The 18308-nt window shown below is 41.8% G+C and overlaps 2 protein-coding genes across 2 annotated transcripts; one reads left to right on the forward strand and one right to left on the reverse strand.

Annotated features, from left to right (window-relative positions):
* The first annotated feature begins 2631 nt into the window (after positions 1-2631).
* LOC105048262 (uncharacterized) lies at positions 2632-10857 on the forward strand. Its single transcript, XM_010927524.4, is given in 11 exon segments — positions 2632-2966; positions 4165-4301; positions 4398-4571; positions 6719-6842; positions 6845-6954; positions 7041-7141; positions 7231-7303; positions 7510-7578; positions 7707-7814; positions 9918-10043; positions 10433-10857. Coding segments are annotated over 11 exon segments (1527 nt in total). The 5' UTR covers positions 2632-2656; the 3' UTR covers positions 10628-10857.
* Positions 10858-14365: 3508 nt separating this feature from the next.
* Positions 14366-14962, reverse strand: LOC140859376 (uncharacterized). The gene has a single exon (XM_073261023.1). It carries the CDS (start codon positions 14960-14962, stop codon positions 14366-14368), a length of 597 nt encoding a protein of 198 aa, XP_073117124.1.
* Positions 14963-18308: the final 3346 nt, after the last annotated feature.

Raw genomic sequence — 18308 nt, forward strand, 5'->3', positions numbered from 1 at the left:
CAGCATCTTCCTGGGACCATACCTAGATTCATCAAGATGAGTTTTGTCTTTCAGGTTGTTTGTCAGGGTATATTTAACTAGGCTAAACTGCTATTGTCATCAAAATGCCCATGGCCTGGCCCAGTGGTCTTATTCAGTGTACATGCCTGTGGTTCTTCCTGCTAGCTGAAATATTTGCATGCACATAGGTAACTCTCTAATAACAAGAGGCAAGCTTAGAACCCTAAAAGTTTTACTGATAAGCATTGTAATGAGGCCATTTATCTGGATTGACAAGCAGAAATTCATTGAGTGTACCTAAGAGGAGACTGACAACTCCAACCAATCATGACTGCTCTTTGGAGCAACACTCTGGAATCTATGTATCCTCGACACCCTTAAAATGGCACACTTTTGCAGTGAATTCCTATGAAAGTTTCATTGGTCTTTCTGTACCTCCTAGGGGATAAATAGATCACTGTAACCAAGATGAAACACACACAACAGCCAATACTTTGGAGATATCTGAAGGATTGCCCACATACGGGCAAACCGCATAGAGATGCAATATCAAAAATATTCATGGTATACCAAATCATGTTCACAGGCCAAGATCCCATTGGTGGCATATTTGGATAACTCATTAGTTTATGTTTCCGAAGTAGGACCTATTTCAAAGGATAACATAAAAATATCAGCAGAGTAGAATCAACAACCAGTTCAGCATAGTTTGATATAACCTAAAACAACTTGCAAGTGTTTGAGCATACTCAAAACTTAGAAAGGAGAAATGATCTCCTTATCAGCCATCACAAAATCACCCTTCTGAATCCAAATCTTATTTTAGTGAAATATTTCTGCTTCTATTGGTTCAAACAAGGCAAGCACTTGATATTATAGTTCCCTGAGTGAGGGAGCGAAAACTCTACTTGCAAAATTACCTGGTACAAGTTATTGAGCAAGCATATTCCAAAAAAAATCATTAAGATCACTTCAAGCCTAGGAGGGGTGCAACGACCGGAGCAGTATCCAATTCACACAATATGCATGCATTTAAAAATTTAAATGCTTCTTATTTTCCCTCAATGAACAAAATATAACTGGTGTAAAGGAACAGAAAAGGGTTTGGAGCTTGGATGGTTGGTGATAACCACTTTCCACATTGCTAGTATATCGATCATGAATCCTAGCAAGGTGTCAATAAATCTTGGCCTTTTCTTCCTGACAATATCACACAGAAATCTACAACACAATGGTTTTATTGAAAAGGCAAGTAGACATAAAGAAGTGTATCACAAGAAAAAAAAAATATATGTTCGCAGTCTTTAAGCTAAGTCGGAATTTTTTAAGTAGTCCCTAAACTATAAAATTTCAAACTTAAATCCATCAACTATCTGAATTCCTTTAATGTTGCCTCCGGGTGGATTCCGGCCGTTTTCTCTTACCAAAAATCTGATGTGGTAAAATCCAGTACTGATATAGCAAAATCCGATACAGGCATAATCAAAAATAATATTTTTTTTTTTTTTTATTCTTCTTCTTTTTCTGTCCTCGCCCCCGCCTCCCACCACCGGCCCACCACCCGCACACCCCCCCACCGGCCCACCCCTCCGGCCCCCCTATCTGGCGCCCAAGGCTTTTGCCCCACCCCAGCACACCATCGTCCGCTTCGGCACCGGTGGATTATGCGCTAGCCCCTCCCGACCCAGTCCCGCCCCATCCCGCCTCCAAATCGGCCACCCCTCACCCTCCATCGTCACTCCCCTTTCTCCCTCCCTCACCTCCCGCTGAGCCCCCTTCCCGCCATCGTCAACATCCCCGATCGACAGAGACCCTCCAACCCTCGCCCCCTCGATCGTGCGTCTCTTTTCCCCCCTGCTGCCCATCCCTGCTCTCCTCGCCATCACTTTCCATCGGTCTGTGCTGTCACCTTCCTCTCCATTGTCACTGGCATCGGTCTTCTCCTCCGACTTCTCTTAGACGCTTTCCTTTCATAGATCTCTGAAAACGAAAAAGAAATGAAAAAAAAAAAAGAAAATATCTAACACAAAACCTCAGCGATCGTCTGAGCTTTCCTGTTCCGTCGCTCCAAGCCTCCCATCCCATTGAGCTGGTAGGGGTGGGGGGCGTAGAACCCACCGACAATGACGAGGCAGGATGTGTCGGGGAGTGGAACTGCAGAGGCACACTTGGCGGGGTGGGGTGGGGCGAGGCCGGGGGGCACCAACGCAACCCATCAGCGCAGGGGCGGGTGGGGGTGCGGTAGGAAGGGGTGTGGCATGACAGGCATCGGGGCAGGTAAGGGTTGCGTCGGGGCGAGCGGGGGTGCAGCTGGAGGGATTGGTCGGAAAAAAAGAGAGGGCAGAGAAAGAAAAAAAAATAAAAAAATAAAAAAATAATAAAATATTATTTTTTATCGATTTTGTCCACATCAGCATCGAATTTTATCACATCAAAATTTCGAGGAGAAAAAATGGCAAGAATCCATCCAGAGTCAATATTGAAAAAATTCAGATGGTTGGAGATTTAAATTTGAAATTTTGTAATTGAGGAATCAATTAAAAAAATTAGACTTGATTTAGGACCATCAACGGAAAAACTTATCAATGCCCCAGACCAATAATTCCGCGCAACGTGTCGGTTTCGTTGTGCGCGGTGACAACCGGGTGATATCACGATGCGCGCGCTAGCGACCCAGACGGTCCTTTTCTCGACGGCGCTAGCGAGAACTCCTGCCCTACTACGGTTCCCATTCCGACCGCCGCGCCCTCTCCGTGACCTCAGCCTCCACCGTTCCGCGCCGCCCCGCCGCTGGAGAACGGCCATGGCGGCCGCCACGTCGGAGCTCCACACTGCTGGGGACTGGTACTCGGTGCCGGATCTGAGCCTCCGTGACCATCGCTTCACCGTCCCCCTCGACTACTCCGCCACCGATGCCGCCTCCTCCGCCGCAAAGATCACCGTCTTCGCCCGCGAGGTCGTCGCCGGTGAGAATCTCCGCCCACCATCTCTTTTCTCATCGTGAATTCTACACGGTATCTAGTATTCCGTTTTCAAGAATCGATTGTGTACCTATTCTCTTTAGTTATTTCTTGTGAAATAATCAATGGTGATCGAAGATTGAATTTTTCTTCTCCTTTTATGCATTTATAGACGTTGGAATTGTTCTTGCCTAGCTGTATTAGTGGTACAAATGGAGTAGAGGTCAAGAGAGTCTCGTTTGCCATTCAATTTATTGTCTGCAATTCCTATAATTATGATTTTTTTAAGCTAGTTAGATGGCTATATCAGTTCCAATGAGTTCAAAACGAAGTAGTTGGTGATATGGTGCGTGATATCTTAGATAAATACTTTGCCCATTTGCTAGAAATTGAGAGACCAACATCAATTGGTGTGATCTCGTCTCTTAATGTAGTGTGAACTGTTAACTAAGAGTTGGTTTAAGTCAATTGTAGGAGGGGTTTTGGGAGAGGAAACGTTCTTGGAAAGTGGAATGCTTGATCCACTCAGCGTTTGAGGGTGAGAGTGTTTACCTCTTTCTTGCCTGGTTGCCGTGTAATGCCAATTTATGGTGAGGCCTGCATGGAGTAGTAGTTGTCCTAGACATGATTCAGATGGAGGATGTACGACATTTGTTTGACATCATGGTTTTGTTTCCTCATTGCAGGACAGGTACTTGTGCATATTAGAGAGATTGCCTCTCTCAGAGATGGAAATGGTGAAATTTTCTCTAAAATGGTGTATTCAGAAGTATTTCTGGATATTGCACTTATTGGCTATGCACATGATATGATAAATTTTTTTTGAGTGATGTATCTCCATGGTTTTCATAAAAGCAAGGGTTTGATTCTTTTTGTGAGTGGAGGGGGTTTACAATCACCAATGAAAACTGTATTTAAAAATCCATGAATATTTCAAAGCTTATCTGGTTCCTGTAATTATCTTTTGCCAAAGTAATTTGATTTTTCCTAAAGGTATGCAGTTGTTGCTATGTTCAAAAGGAACTTACCTGGATTGTCCAAAGAAGTGTCTGATTAATAATTTTCCACTGCTAATATTTCTCATAAGATGTGTTAATTATATTCACTTATGCCCTGGTCCAACTTAAAAATATTCAGTATCAGAAAAAGTACATAATTTACTGGCTTCATCATTCGTTTAATCTTTTGATTATACTTGTCATAGTTGGGAAGGAAGCACATCCATTGCCTTATTTGTTATACCTACAAGGTGGGCCTGGATTTGAGAGCCCTCGCCCAATAGATGCTAGTGGATGGCTGAAGAAAGCATGTGAAGAATATCGAGTTATCTTGCTAGATCAGGCATGATCTAGACTTCCAGAATGATTGTTTGTTAGAATATGCAGTTTGATTAACTCATCTCAATTTATTCATTCTTAAAAAGTTTCTGTTTGACAGCGGGGAACAGGTTTATCAACTCCTTTAACAGTCTCATCTCTTTCACAAGTGACTTCTGCGGTGAAGCTGGTTGACTGCTTGAAACATTTTCGAGCAGATAATATAGTGAATGATGCTGAGCTTATCCGCAAGCATCTTGTCCCAGATTCTGGACCTTGGACAGTTTTAGGGCAGGTATTAGTTCTTGCATGGTCTTTATTTTGAAATGTGAATGTGATGAGTCTTAATGATCGGCATATGACAACAGACTTTATATGTCACATGGTGGGGTATGATGATGATATCAGAGACTATTCATTGTTTGGACTGGTAGCGGATATGACAGGATATTCTTGGACAGAGGAAAGCTTATTTTCAAACAAAATTAATGTTTATGGAAATAAAATTCTGAGATGAACAATGTATTTAGCTTGTAATCAGGACTTGCAAATGCATACAAGCAGTGTTCAGCTCTTTTATTAAATTGTTGACTACATCCTTTTTTTTATTAATGAGAATAGGAAGGAGTAAGCCCCCTGCCCACCCAAAAAAAAAAAGATGTTGACACATCAACATCTACGACATTGCATTTTGTTTATTCTGCAATCCAATGTTGTTAGGTAGATATGAAATGGAGTTTCTCCTACTAATCCTGTCATTACTTTGTTGTGGTGCTTCTTTTCATTGGTAATCTGGGGTCATTTTAGTCACCTTAGTTTTGGTTAAATTTTTGTACCTGCACTTTTTTTAAGGCTGGGGTGGTTTTTGTTCTGTTTGATGTTTGGGGTGACCAGGGGGTGGTAGAAATGTTCTATGCCTGCCTCCTTTGACAGTGCTGATATAGTTTGAACTTTGAACCATGATTATGCGATGATTAGCTGAAGAGACTCTGGAGAAAACCACCTTGATGTATGGAGAATTTTAGCATCTGGAGAAATTAAGGGGTATCATCATGGAAATCCATGAAGGGTTACAAGGATAAAGAAGAAAGCTCAAATAATGGAAGGAGATGGACATTGAAGTTGTTGAAACTACAACTTAAAAGAGGATTTCACCAAATTAATGAGGAGTCTGTTGCTTCCTTAGGCTCTGACAGGCTTTTGGGTAAAAACAAAAGCAAAGGTATGATAATATAGACATTACTTCCATTTAAATTGTGGGAGCCATTGCAATTGTGGAAATTCTCTGGTCAATTTATTTTGACTCCAGTTATCGCTTGAAATATAAGTTTCCCATTTGCTGCCCCTTTTTGTTGGTTTCTTGTCTCTATAGTTTCCCTAAGTTAGTAGTGCTATGAAGATTAAAGACTTCATTTGCCCTATTTCGCTTATAGTCATGTAATGAGTCTTTGAATTTAGAGCAAGAATAGGGGGTAGTTATTGTGATCATGCAGTATATATGGTTTCTCAGTAACTCTAGAAAAATCCATTGGCATATAACCTTCTAAAAAACCAATTTGACTTTACCACATTGATATTTTTGAGCATCTTTACTGTCCTAGTAATTATTGGTTTCTTTTGTGAAAATGACTCTTAGCAGCTGATCCAATGATACTTAGATGAGCCATAACCAAAGAGTTACATTAACAGTAGAGATTGTTAGCTAGTGATTTGGCACATTACACAAAGCCTTTGAAAGTGGGGCAGCTAAAAGGCTGACAATGAATAGAATTGTCTAGCTGTAACATAGGATAAATATAACATGCAATTGCAAAGGGAAGGTGGTAAAGAATCATTCTCATCTTAACATTATACTATTATGTAGAATTCCGAAGTGTAATCGTGCGCATATCTCTGTTCAGTGAAGACTTGAGGCTTACAACATAGCTGGTGATATTTTAGAATTGCTGAATTTGGTAGATATCTATGAAGAGCTGAAGCCTGATATTTTTTTTCAGTTGAATCAGGTCTATCAATGATCATTTAAATTGTATACAGGGAGAAAGAAAGGTGCTTTATGTGAACCATAGTGTAGAACACCAGCTTAAGGAATCAACCACCATTTATCATATGAAATGTGATGAATGTTAAGCCTGTGAAACAATTTACCCCGAAGGGGAGTTTTCCAAAGAATGAAGTGGTTGTCAAATAATGTATTGACCTTTTTAACTTCTCATGTCTGATGTGTTATTCTGACCTACAACCTGTATGACCCTTTTAACTGAAATTTTAAGTATTTCTAGTCACAATACATCTTTTATTTTAAAAAATAAATATGCTTACACAGCCGGATATCACATTTCTGCAGGAATAATATGTTCTCAGCTTCCTTTGTATGCTGTGCTTTGTCATGCCTGTTAAATACTTCTGCAAAGTTACTCTAGTATTCTTTTTCTGGTGCAGAGCTACGGTGGATTTTGTGCAGTTACCTATTTGAGTTTTGCTCCAGAAGGCCTGAAGTCTGTTCTGTTAACTGGTGGGATTCCGCCAATTGGAAAAGGCTGCACTGCAGATACTGTATATAGAGCTTGCTTGAACAGGTTATTCATCAAAATGACAAGTACTACAGGAGGTTTCCTCAGGACATTGCAATTGTTGGTGAAGTTGTAAAGTATTTGATTGAAGTTGAAGGTGGAGGGGTAAGTCATTTCTGTTTATCTTGGACTTCTGCATTTTTTTATTGTGCGTGAACTGTAACATCTAGCAATATGTATTATCTGCACAGGTGCCACTTCCATCTGGTGGTATTTTGACACCAAAAGGGTTGCAAACTCTTGGATTAGCAGGTTTAGGTTCTGGGGGTGGTTTTGAACGTTTGCACTATCTGTAAGGGGATATTATCTTTGAGAAAATTTTCCTTTTTTTTTTTGCGTCTTACCTTTTTTCGGCAATGACCTAATGGTATGTTACCACAGGTTTGAAAGAGTCTGGGATCCTCCACTAGTTCCTGGTGCACGGAAGTGTATAAGTTACTACTTCTTGAAGGCTGTAAGTACCATTCTTTTCCTTTCATCATAATAGGCTCATTTCACTGCATTCAGTGCACAATCTTATGTATTGATAGGTGTACACATGGGTATGAGCCATTGAATGCTGCTGTCCTATATGGTCTCCCATGATTCAATTTTATATTATGAGCATTATTTGGTTTTCTCCCCCATTTTCCTCTTAGTGATTTCAATTTTGTTGTCCAGTTTGAGAGCTGGATAGAGTTTGATACGAATCCACTTTATGCTCTTATGCATGAATCAATATACTGTCAGGTAATCATTCTTCCTCTATGTCTAGTTTCTCTTGTAAGTGTTTATGCAAACAAATGTATTAACTAAATGATGCTGTTTGTTCCATCATCATCATCATCATCTAACTAATGTGCTGCTTTGGACTGAAGGGTGCTTCTTCTCGATGGTCAGCTCATAAAATAAGGGGTGAATATGAGAGCATGTTTGATCCTATCAAAGCTGCTAAAGAAGGCCACCCTGTATATTTTACTGGAGAGGTAAGTTTAGGCATACAAAAATGGAAAAACAGTAATAAGCTTATACTAGACAAATGTAATCTGGCTCTTTTTATACATAAATACTGCAATTCGTGTCAGCAGAGTCAAGTTTGTCTGGCATATAAACAATTTCCAGGATAGATTTGGTTGAGTAGTTATCCACATCATACAGACCATAGGCAGAAAACATTTCTAACCTGTGGAACTTGCAAGGCACCTTATTTTGAACTTTGAAGTGATCCGCAGTAGACAAGTACCAAGCATACTCAACATGCATGAACTTATGCATGCATGTTCTTGCTACTGCTCCCATCTATTTTTCTACCTCATGCAACTAAGAGACCATGGTAACAAACTGAGGAAGCCAAGTAACATCAATGAATACCAATGACTAATTTTGGAACTAGCAATGCCTATTTTTCATCATGCTTGGCAGATGGAACTTCTTTATGTATGGATTGAGTTGGATTTTGGAATTCTTGTTAATGCATTGGATGTCAAGCATTTTCTCCAACCATGCTTAACACAATATCTAAATATTGTCGTCTGACCAAGCTTAATGCAAAATCTAGGGATCTTGAAATTGTCTCACTTCACAAAACCCTCGTTTCCCATGTATGGAGGTTAACTAACAAAGTAGATTGGTCTGCACGACAGCTGGAGACACCTGTCCGTGTGTGCCTGTGTAAGTTATTATTGTTGGTTCATTCCTTAATAAGTGCAGTTTCATTAAGGCTTATCCAGAAAAAATAGCAACACTTTCAATAATTTTATCAAATAATCTATTCAAGTCATTGTATTGTAAGTTTACAAGATCTAATATTTACAATAAATGGTAGGAGTTACGCCTGAATCCAACTCCCCACTGTCCAATGTGTGTGTGCGCTTGCCCACAGCATATCTATAGAAAAGGGAGGTTCTAATTCTGTGTGTCAAGTTTGGGCCTCATAAGCGAATGTTTTCAGAGAAGCACACAGTAACAGAAGTTCAGATATAGCTTTTATAAGAATTCAAACTTTCCCAGTTTGGTTTTGGATGGCTTACGAGGGGAGGATAACCTTAATCATCAGTATCCACCACGTAACCAGTTAACCATGGCACTGAAAAATTGTCATTTAGTTGCGGCTCACTTGATGGACCATTTTTGCTGACGTGTAAGAATATTGTTTGGTTGAAAAAGGTATGGGTTAGCTGGTTAAGTGCCACTTATTGGGTTACATGGAAAAAAAAAAGGCAACATTAAAGGAAGGTAAAAGGTGAGGGAAGAATGGTGAAATGGAGAGAAAAATGATAGTAGGGGACTTAACTGGGTGGTTGAAGTTTTTTCTCCTTTCCCCGTGAAATGTCTTTAACCAAGTTAAGTGGGCAAGTGGATGTTGACTGGTGAACGTGGTGGTGTTAGGCAGGTTAACTGAATAACCATCAGCTAACTGGGAGTTATCCAATAACCAAACTGGACCTTTATGAACCTTGGCTGAATACAATGTGGTGGTAAACAGATGGTAAACTAGTTAAGTATGTTGATAAGCATATCAAGCTTCTAAAATGGAAGGAATGTTTTGTTCTTATCATGATTGGTAAATATAATAGTTCCTTCCCTTCTTTAAATTACAGGAAGGGGAAACAGATTTACCTGGTACTTAGTTTCCATGATATGGGTAGCCATCTGAGTTAATGGGCTCTACCTGCATCTGTATAATTTTTTCTTGGCCTTTGGAAGTGTCATAATTTCTGGGCACCTTGTATCTAGACTGGTGAACTATTTTCTTGCCTGCCTGTTTAAGAATCTCTCCTATGAAGAAATACTTCTGCTATGTTAGCCTTGTATCTTAGTCTGATTACATCTCTTTTGTTCTTATGAGTTAGTTTAATTGGAATGTGTCATGTATGATATATATAATTATGAGACATCTAATTCGTCAAATGAAATTGGCAGAACTTCAAACTGTTAAGTAACTAGTTTGTCAAAGCAATTCTGGGTGTATGTTATGGCCATGGTTTATATTTTTTATTTGTAGTCCCCGATCGAGGTCTTTGATCACAAGTTTTCCTGTGCTTTGTATCAGAAAGCTCTTAACATCTGCATTCATTTTGGTCATATAGATGATATTTCCATGGATGTTCGATGAGATTCATGCTCTAAGACAGTTTAAGGAAGCTGCTCATTTGTTGGCTGAGAAGGATGACTGGCCTTCATTATATGATGTGACTAGACTAAATAATAATCAGGTGTGCTACCTTTTACATGCTTGAATTTCATAGCATATTTTTATCAATTACTCCATGGTTATTCTCTTTTCATTTCTTGTGTGATGGTCATGGGATATCATGATGCATTACTATAAAGGTGTTCATGTGCCGAAGTATGTGGGTACTCCTTGAGTAATGAGTGAGGCCTTACTAGGTAAATAAGCACCAAAACTACATTGATGAATGCACAGCATGGCTATGCATGTGCTATTATTGTTAATTGCACAGCTCTTCTATACTGGGCCTTTGCTTGCTTTGGTGAAAACAATTAAAATTAGCTCCTATCTAGTTTCTGTTGCTTGTTTTATCTTGCAATTTGCCACCTAATCTCGGGATGGTTTCATGATTCAACTTCAAACCTCATGCAGGTTCCAGTTGCTGCTGCTGTTTACTACGAAGACATGTATGTTAACTTCAATCTTGCAATGGAAACCGCTTCTGAGATTGCAGGGATAAGACTATGGGTAACTAATGAATATATGCATTCTGGGCTCCGTGATGGTGGCTCACAAGTCTTTGATCAGTTGATGGGAATGCTGCAAGGAAAAAAGCCTTGGTTTTGATTGTCGATCCCAACCTACTGGTGATGTCAATCATTTTATTTGCCAATGACCAAATGATCTCTTCTTGTTCATATTCCAAACTGAAATCTTATACGTGGTGCTAATGCGCATAGATTTCATTTGCATAATGGTGATAATTTCAGATTGGAATGATCTTAGGCTGCAACTTTGATGTATCATACCTAGATCCATGGAGCTGGCTGTAATAAATCTGAGCTACCTTGTCTGGATCTGGACTATTACTAATATCTGCTGATGATGGTTGGTAACCTTTTCTTCTTGCCTTTACCTTCCACCCCAACCCAACCGAACAATCATTTTTGTATCCTTTTTCACAACTTTTATTCAGGTTTTTGTGCAATTTCTCTTTTGATGTAATCAAACTCCTCTCCCTGCAGTCGCAATGTCCCCTTCAACTTTCCCTGCACGTGTGTACCCTGAGTTTTTAATGTGCGTAGTTTAAATATGCTTCTGTCACGCTTATGAAAGTTGACATCCAAAAATTTTTGCGAAATATTCTACAGATTTAAAACGTCTGTTTTATGACATGATATGTCACAAGCCCTCAGGCGCGCAGACAAAAGGACATCATATATGCGAACGGCGTGGAGACGCCATATCAAAGTATTCGCAGTTAAATTCTATTCACAGTTCAGAATCCTATCAGTAGTCACACATCTAGAATACAAAGCAGCATTTGCAAACGAGAACCTATTTTAAACCTTCTTATTGAAATAAAACAAGGGTCTAAAATAAAAATTTCAGCGGTGTATTCAGTCTACTGATATTTCAGCTGTAAGTGTTCCAAATTTTTAGCTTTCAGTTTTAGGTTGTGTTTGATATCGTCAGATAATTTTAGAAGATAATTTAAATTATTTTAAAAATAAATTATTATTATTAAATTATCAATAATATTGATTATTATGTTTGATATATATAGATAATGTTATAGTAAAATATTAAAAATTTATAATAAAATATTAAAAATTTTGATTGACATATTTAGTATGACAATCAGATTATCGATAATATAAAATTAAATTTTTAATTTTTTTAATTTTATAATAATAATAATAATAATAATAATAATAATAATAAATAATAATAGTAGTAGTATAATATAATATATTATTATATATAATGATATTTATATATAATATATTATACTATATTATTAAATATAATAATATTATATTATATATTATGTTATATTAATAAAAGATATTATTATAATATATTATAATATTAATATATTACAATATATTATAATATAATAGTATAAAAATATAATTAATATATTATTATATAGAATAAAATTTATATAATATATATTACAATATATTAATATAATATATAATATTATATGATAACATAATAATAAATTATTATAATATAATATACTATATTATTATATATAATAATATTATATTATATACTATATTATATTATTATAAGATTTTTAATATAATATTATATACTATTATAATATATTATAATAATATATAATAATATATAGTAATATAATATATAATAATATAATATAATAATATAATATAATTTATTATTATATAATAGGATTTATATAACATATATTATAATATATTATCATATACTATATTATTATAATTTAATATAGTTATTGTAAAAATATAATAATGATATAATAATAGTATATTATATTATAATATATTATATCATATTATTATATATAATAAGGGGAGAGTGAGAGCCGTCGAGGGAGGGGGACAGAGAAATGGGTTTTGTCATTTTATGTGATTTATTTTTGAGGGATAATTTTGTCCAAATTTTTTTTTGCAATATTATCAAATAAGTGATAATCTGGATAGCCACCTCTCCCCAAAGCAATCCAGATTACCTCTTGAGAGATAATTTGGATTGCCAAGACAATCTGGATTGCCATCCAAAAAACATACCAAATACAGTAATCTGGTGGTCCACTTTAAATTGCCAACAATCTGAATAGATTACTAGCTACCAAATGCAACCTCAGTGCATGTCAGGTTGGGGTGTGTTGGATCCTGAAATGGAAATAAGAATGAGCTGTTTGATAGTGTTTGATAGGGATGAATTTTATTTTTGTTCCGATTCTAGGAAGAAATAGGGATGTCCTAATCATCTAGAATTCAATCTTTATTCTTTTTGTGGTATTCAAATCCCATTTTGATTTCAATTTTAGCCATAAACCAAATATGTTGGAGGATAGATTAGTTTGTTTCAATCCATTTCAATTTCGAGCGCAAATCAAACAAACTCTTAACAAAGCCGCCCTCCCCTGCGCTCACCTCCATGAAAAATCTAGATTTTTCATTTTTTCGTAAAAGTTGAAGCTTTATTGCAAGAAAGAAAGCATACATAGCAGGTGTTGTTCTTCCAAAACACCATATGAACGGATTACAGACAACACGTGGAAGATCAAAACCAGAAAATAAAGTACAGGCAAGTAAATATACATGAATACAAACAGTAGCGTTTGGATATGTTGGAGCTTGGACATATGTTGAAGGCAAACATAATACACAAGAAAGCTGATCCGCTGGATTAGGATGATGTAGTTGAAGGTAATCAGGAACACTGAAAAGAAGTGAACTACAGTTGATGTAGCATCAGTGTAGAATCTAAGGACTGCACCCCCTATGGTAACTGTCATGGGGCAATTTTCAGCTTCCAAAATTGCTTCCGTGACGGCGCTAACTCCCTTAGCCAGCCAACACCCCAAGGTATGAGACACAAGTGTTTACAGAGAAAAATCCCCTACCTTTTTTTACTTTTCTTCTCAAAAGTACAAAGGACACACCTGCCTCATGCAAGAGGTCTCTCACTCTCTCACCTTGATGTACAAAGCACTCAAAACCCTCCCAGGTTACACAGAATGCTTTCTCACAGCCTATGAAAACACCCTTCCTTGGCTGATTTTCCCTCTCTTGGCTGCCTCCTTCAGCCTGGGCCGACAGGCCTATATAGCATCTCTGGCCGTGGGCCACTCGTCCACTTTTCCTGGCAGCGCGCGCCCACTCCTTGGTAGCGCACCCACTTTGCTGGGTAGTTGGCCGAACCGCCCAACCACCAGCAACTATGAGTCCCGGTCAGCCACGCCCCGAAATTGCAAGGAACCGCCAGCAACCGCAGCCTGGCATGCGCGCATGCCGACCGCGCGCACTTCCGACTTGCGGGCGCACGCCTCCGCTTTCTGCGCGCGCACGTCTCCTGCGCACGTCGCCCGCACCGTGCCGCAGCTGGACTCCGCTATTTTCGCGCGCACTCCTCCGCTTTCTGCGCGCATGGCTCCTACGCACGTGCCCCCACGCTGAGCTGTGCCCTGCCCGAGCAATCACATCCGCGTCTGCGTCCATGCAGTGCCGCGCCTGTGCCCGAGCTGTGCCACGCCCATGCCCGAGCTGTACTGCGCCCATGCCCGCAGACAGAGCCGAGTCCTTCTGGCCGAACCCAGGCCGAGGTGCGCCTAGCCTGCGCGCCCGTGCCGCGCATCATCACCATGTTGTGCGCTCCTTCGGTGTGCCGTCCCGAAGATGTGCGCCCTCCCTACGCACAATGCTGCGCCGAGCCCCCCTGCGCAGCAAGGCATGGCACGGTGCCGCCTGCGCCCGTGCCAAGCCCGTGTCCAAGACTTCAGCCCTGTGACAAACCTCCCCCACTTGATGAAGCCAACATCCCTGTTGGCCGGGAAGCTAAAAACTCATGTACCTACTGCTCGAATTGTCAGAGGGAAGTCTCCTTCTCCCAGTTGGTTTCATTGTCTGGAACTCCGCTCCACTTCACCAAGTACTCCACCCTCCTGTTCTTCTTGCTTTGCCCTAAGACCCGGCGATCAAGTATTTTCTCCATTTTGCGTGTGTACTCCGTTCTGACTGTCGGAGGGGCACGCTTCATCTGTCGCCGTGAAGGCACTCCTTCACCACCGTCTTGGTAAAATGGCTTCAAGAAGCTCACATGGAAAGTCGGATGGATCTTTAATCTGGCGGGCAGCTGTAACCGGTATGCCACTGCACCAACCTTCTTGACGATCTCAAATGGCCCATCGTACTTGGGAACTAGACCCCGATGCATCATCTTGCTACTGATTTTCTTCCAAATCTGGGGAGTCAGCTTCAGCAATACCTGATCCCCAACCTGGAACTCCCGACCACGCCTTCCTCGATCCGCATATTTCTTCATGCGCCGAGTTGCCTTGTGAAGACTGTCTTGCGCTGCTTCGAAAAGCTCCTGCTTCGATTGCGCATATCGGTAGGCTGCTGGGCACCTACCCTGTGATCGGCTCCTGGCAACTTCATGAGGAGTTAAGGGCTGATGCCCCATTGCTAACTCAAAAGGACTCATACCTGTGGCCGAAGATTTGTGCAGGTTGTAGCAAAACTACGCCGAGTCCATCAATTCCAGCCAATTCTTTTGGTTGGCTGTGACAAAGTGCCGCAGATACTCCTCAAGTAGGCCGTTGACCCTCTCCGTCTGGCCATCCGTTTGAGGATGATTGGCGGTGGAAAACTTCAGATTGGTCCCCATCAAGCTGAAGAGTGCCGTCCAAAATCGCCCTGTGAAGCACGCATCACGGTCGCTCACAATGTCCTCCGACAAGCCGAAGTACTTGACCACCTGTTTGTAGAAGAGCTCTGCAGCCACCTCTGCTGAGCATGCTTTTGGGGCTGGGATGAACACCCCATATTTGGAGAATCGGTCCACCACAACCATGACCGATGCCATTCCATCCACCAAAGGAAAACCGCTGATGAAGTCCATACTGACTGACACCCACGGCTTCTCTGGAACGGGCAGTGGCTGAAGCAATCCTGCTGCACGCCGCCTCTCCACCTTGTCTTGTTGGCACACAAGACATGTCTTGACATATGCCTCGACATCCTGCTCCATGTGCGGCCAATAATAACTGCGCTCCACCAAAGCCAGCATCCGTTCGCGACCCGGATGACCAGCCCACTTGCTGTCGTGGCATTCCTTCAAGATTTCCTCCCGTAATCCTGCACCAAGAGGGACATATAATCTGTTACTTCTAGAGTGCAGCAGATCTGATTCCAACCAATAACGCCGCACCAAGCCATCCCGGACTTGCTGTACCAAGCATTGATATTCTAGATCAGATGGCGCTTGCTCCTTGACTCGCTGCAGTAGATCTCCCTGGATCTGCACCATTGCTGCAGCAGTCACCTCTTCGGTTTGGCGTTGACTCAATGCATCGGCCACCTGGTTTTGCCTACCAGACCGATGCTCCCAAGCAAAGTCATACTCCGCCAGCAGCTCTTGCCAGCGCACCTGCCTGGCAGAAAGTTTGCGTTGCGTCTGGAAGAAAGTGTTGGCGACATTGTCGGTCTTCACGATGAAGTGGCTGCCCAGCAGGTACACTCGCCATACCCGCAAGCAATGGACAACCGCCAGCATTTCCTTCTCGTGTCCAGAGTATCTTCCTTCAGCTTCTTTGAGTTTTCTGCTCTCAAAGGCCACTGGATGTCCATCTTGGATTAGCACTCCTCCTAGTGCTCGGTCACTTGCATCCGTGACTACTTCGAAGGGCTTCTCGAAGTTAGGCAGCAACAAAATTGGGTCGGACGACATAGCCTTCTTCACTTTGTCAAAGGCTTTTTGGCATGCATGCGTCCATGCCCAAGGCCTATCCTTCTTCAATAGATCTGTCAAAGGGGCTGTCTTCTTGGCATATCCCTACACAAATTTGCGATAATAGTTAGCCAAACTAAGGAAGGACCTTAGTTCGGTTGCCTTGGTAGGTGCCGGCCACTCCACAACCGTACGCACCTTGGCCTCATCCATGCGCACTTGACCATGTCCAATCTTGTGCCCAAGGAAGCTTATCTCTTGCTTGGCAAACTCGCACTTCTCACGTTTGACATAGAGTTGGTGCTGTCTCAACCGTGAAAGTGCCTTCTCCAAGTGAATCAAATGATCCTCCAATGACTCACTGTAAATGACAATATCGTCAAGATAAACGACCACAAACTCATCAAGGTACTCATAAAAAATCTCATTCATAAGGTTGCAGAAAGTGGCTGGCGCATTCGTCAGTCCGAAGGACATTACAAGGAACTCAAAAGCTCCATAACGAGTTACACAGGTGGTCTTCCCTTCATCTCCTTCCGTGATGCGAACCTGCCAATATCCGGAGCACAGGTCCAGCTTGGTGACGAATGTTGCCTTGGCCAATCTGTCAAAGAGGTCAGCCACAAGGAGAATTGGGTACTTATTCTTCACCGTTACCTTGTTCAGGGCCCTGTAATCTATGCACATGCGTAGCGAACCATCCTTCTTCCTTTGAAACAGCACCGGGGCTCCATAAGGTGCTTTGGAAGGCTGGATCATGCCGGCATCCAGCAGCTCAGTCAATTGCTTGCGCAGCTCCCCCAGCTCCAAGGGACTCATGCGATAGGGCGCTTGGGCTGGTGCCTTCGCTCCCGGCACCAACTCAATCTTATGGTCAGTTGTTCTCCTTGGTGGAAGTTCCTTTGGCAGTTTGGCTGGCATGAGGTCCGCATACTTCTGCAGCAGGTCAGCCACTTCATTGGGAACTTCCGCCATGACTCCTTCCTTCATTTTCACCAAGGCCACCAGGAAGGTAGCTTCACCTCGTCTCAGCCCATGCTTTACCTGCAAGGCTGACAACATCGCACCAGATGTTCCTCCATTCTTTGCTGGAGGGTTATCCACACTCGAGATGAAGCAAGGGTATTCTTCGTGCAACAACATGAGCCCACCCAGATGCGGCAGCAAAGCTGCCTTTGCTTGCACAAAGAACTCGAGACCCAGGATGATATCAAAATCATCCAATGTAACAATGGTGAAACCGAGGATACCAGTCCAAGACCCAAGGGATACCTGGACGCCAGCAGCTATCCCAGCAACATCACGAGCCGCAGAGTTCACAGCTTTGATCTTGCTGCTGCTCTTGGTCACCTTCAGCCCGAGTACATGTGCAGTCTGCTCGATCATGAAGTTGTGTGTTGCGCCTGTGTCCGCCATGGCCAACATCTCCTTTCCGCCCAGCCTGACCTTCATGTACATCAGGCCGGATGGTATGCTCCTCTCTGCTCGCATGGCGTTGACGAGTTGGAGTGGATTGACACGTGAGGGGCTGGCTTCATCACCTCGGCCACCCTCCTCTACCACGGCATTGAGTCTTTCCTTCTTCGGGCAGTCCTTTGCCCTGTGCGGTCCACTACATATGAAACAACCAGAGAGAGTACTGGTTTTACCTTTTTCTTGTGCGCTAGCCTTGCCAACGCTTTGGCCATTCTCTCGGCCTTTGGATTTCTTCTGGGCAGCTGGCTTCCTGCCTTTGGACTTGGGCTTGCTAGTCCCTTCTGCACCCTCTACAGGCCGACTGATGCGAAAATCAACCAAGCCATCCGCTGCAGCCATGGCCAAGGGCAAGTCTTTCACGCCTTGCCTCCGGAGTTCCATCTGCGCCTACAGTTGCAAGTCGGACAGGAAATTAAATAGCCTGTCCTCGTCCGACATGTTGCGGATGTTCAGCATCAACGAGCTGAATTCTTTGACATAGCCCCTCACCGAGCCCACGTGTCGCAGCTTTTTCAAGGATTCCCGTGCCAACCATGAAGTATTGCAGGGTAGGAACTGGTCCTTCAGTTCTTTCTTAAGGGTCTCCCAAGCCTCGATCCTCGGT

The sequence above is a fragment of the Elaeis guineensis genome, chromosome 7 (assembly GCF_000442705.2).
Source record: "Elaeis guineensis isolate ETL-2024a chromosome 7, EG11, whole genome shotgun sequence".
In the NCBI taxonomy this organism is placed as follows: Eukaryota; Viridiplantae; Streptophyta; class Magnoliopsida; order Arecales; family Arecaceae; genus Elaeis; species Elaeis guineensis.

Excerpts from the sequence above, each read along its gene's own strand:
- LOC140859376 (XM_073261023.1), bottom strand. The coding sequence starts at position 14,962 with ATGGGGCATCAGCCCTTAACTCCTCATGAAGTTGCCAGGAGCCGATCA.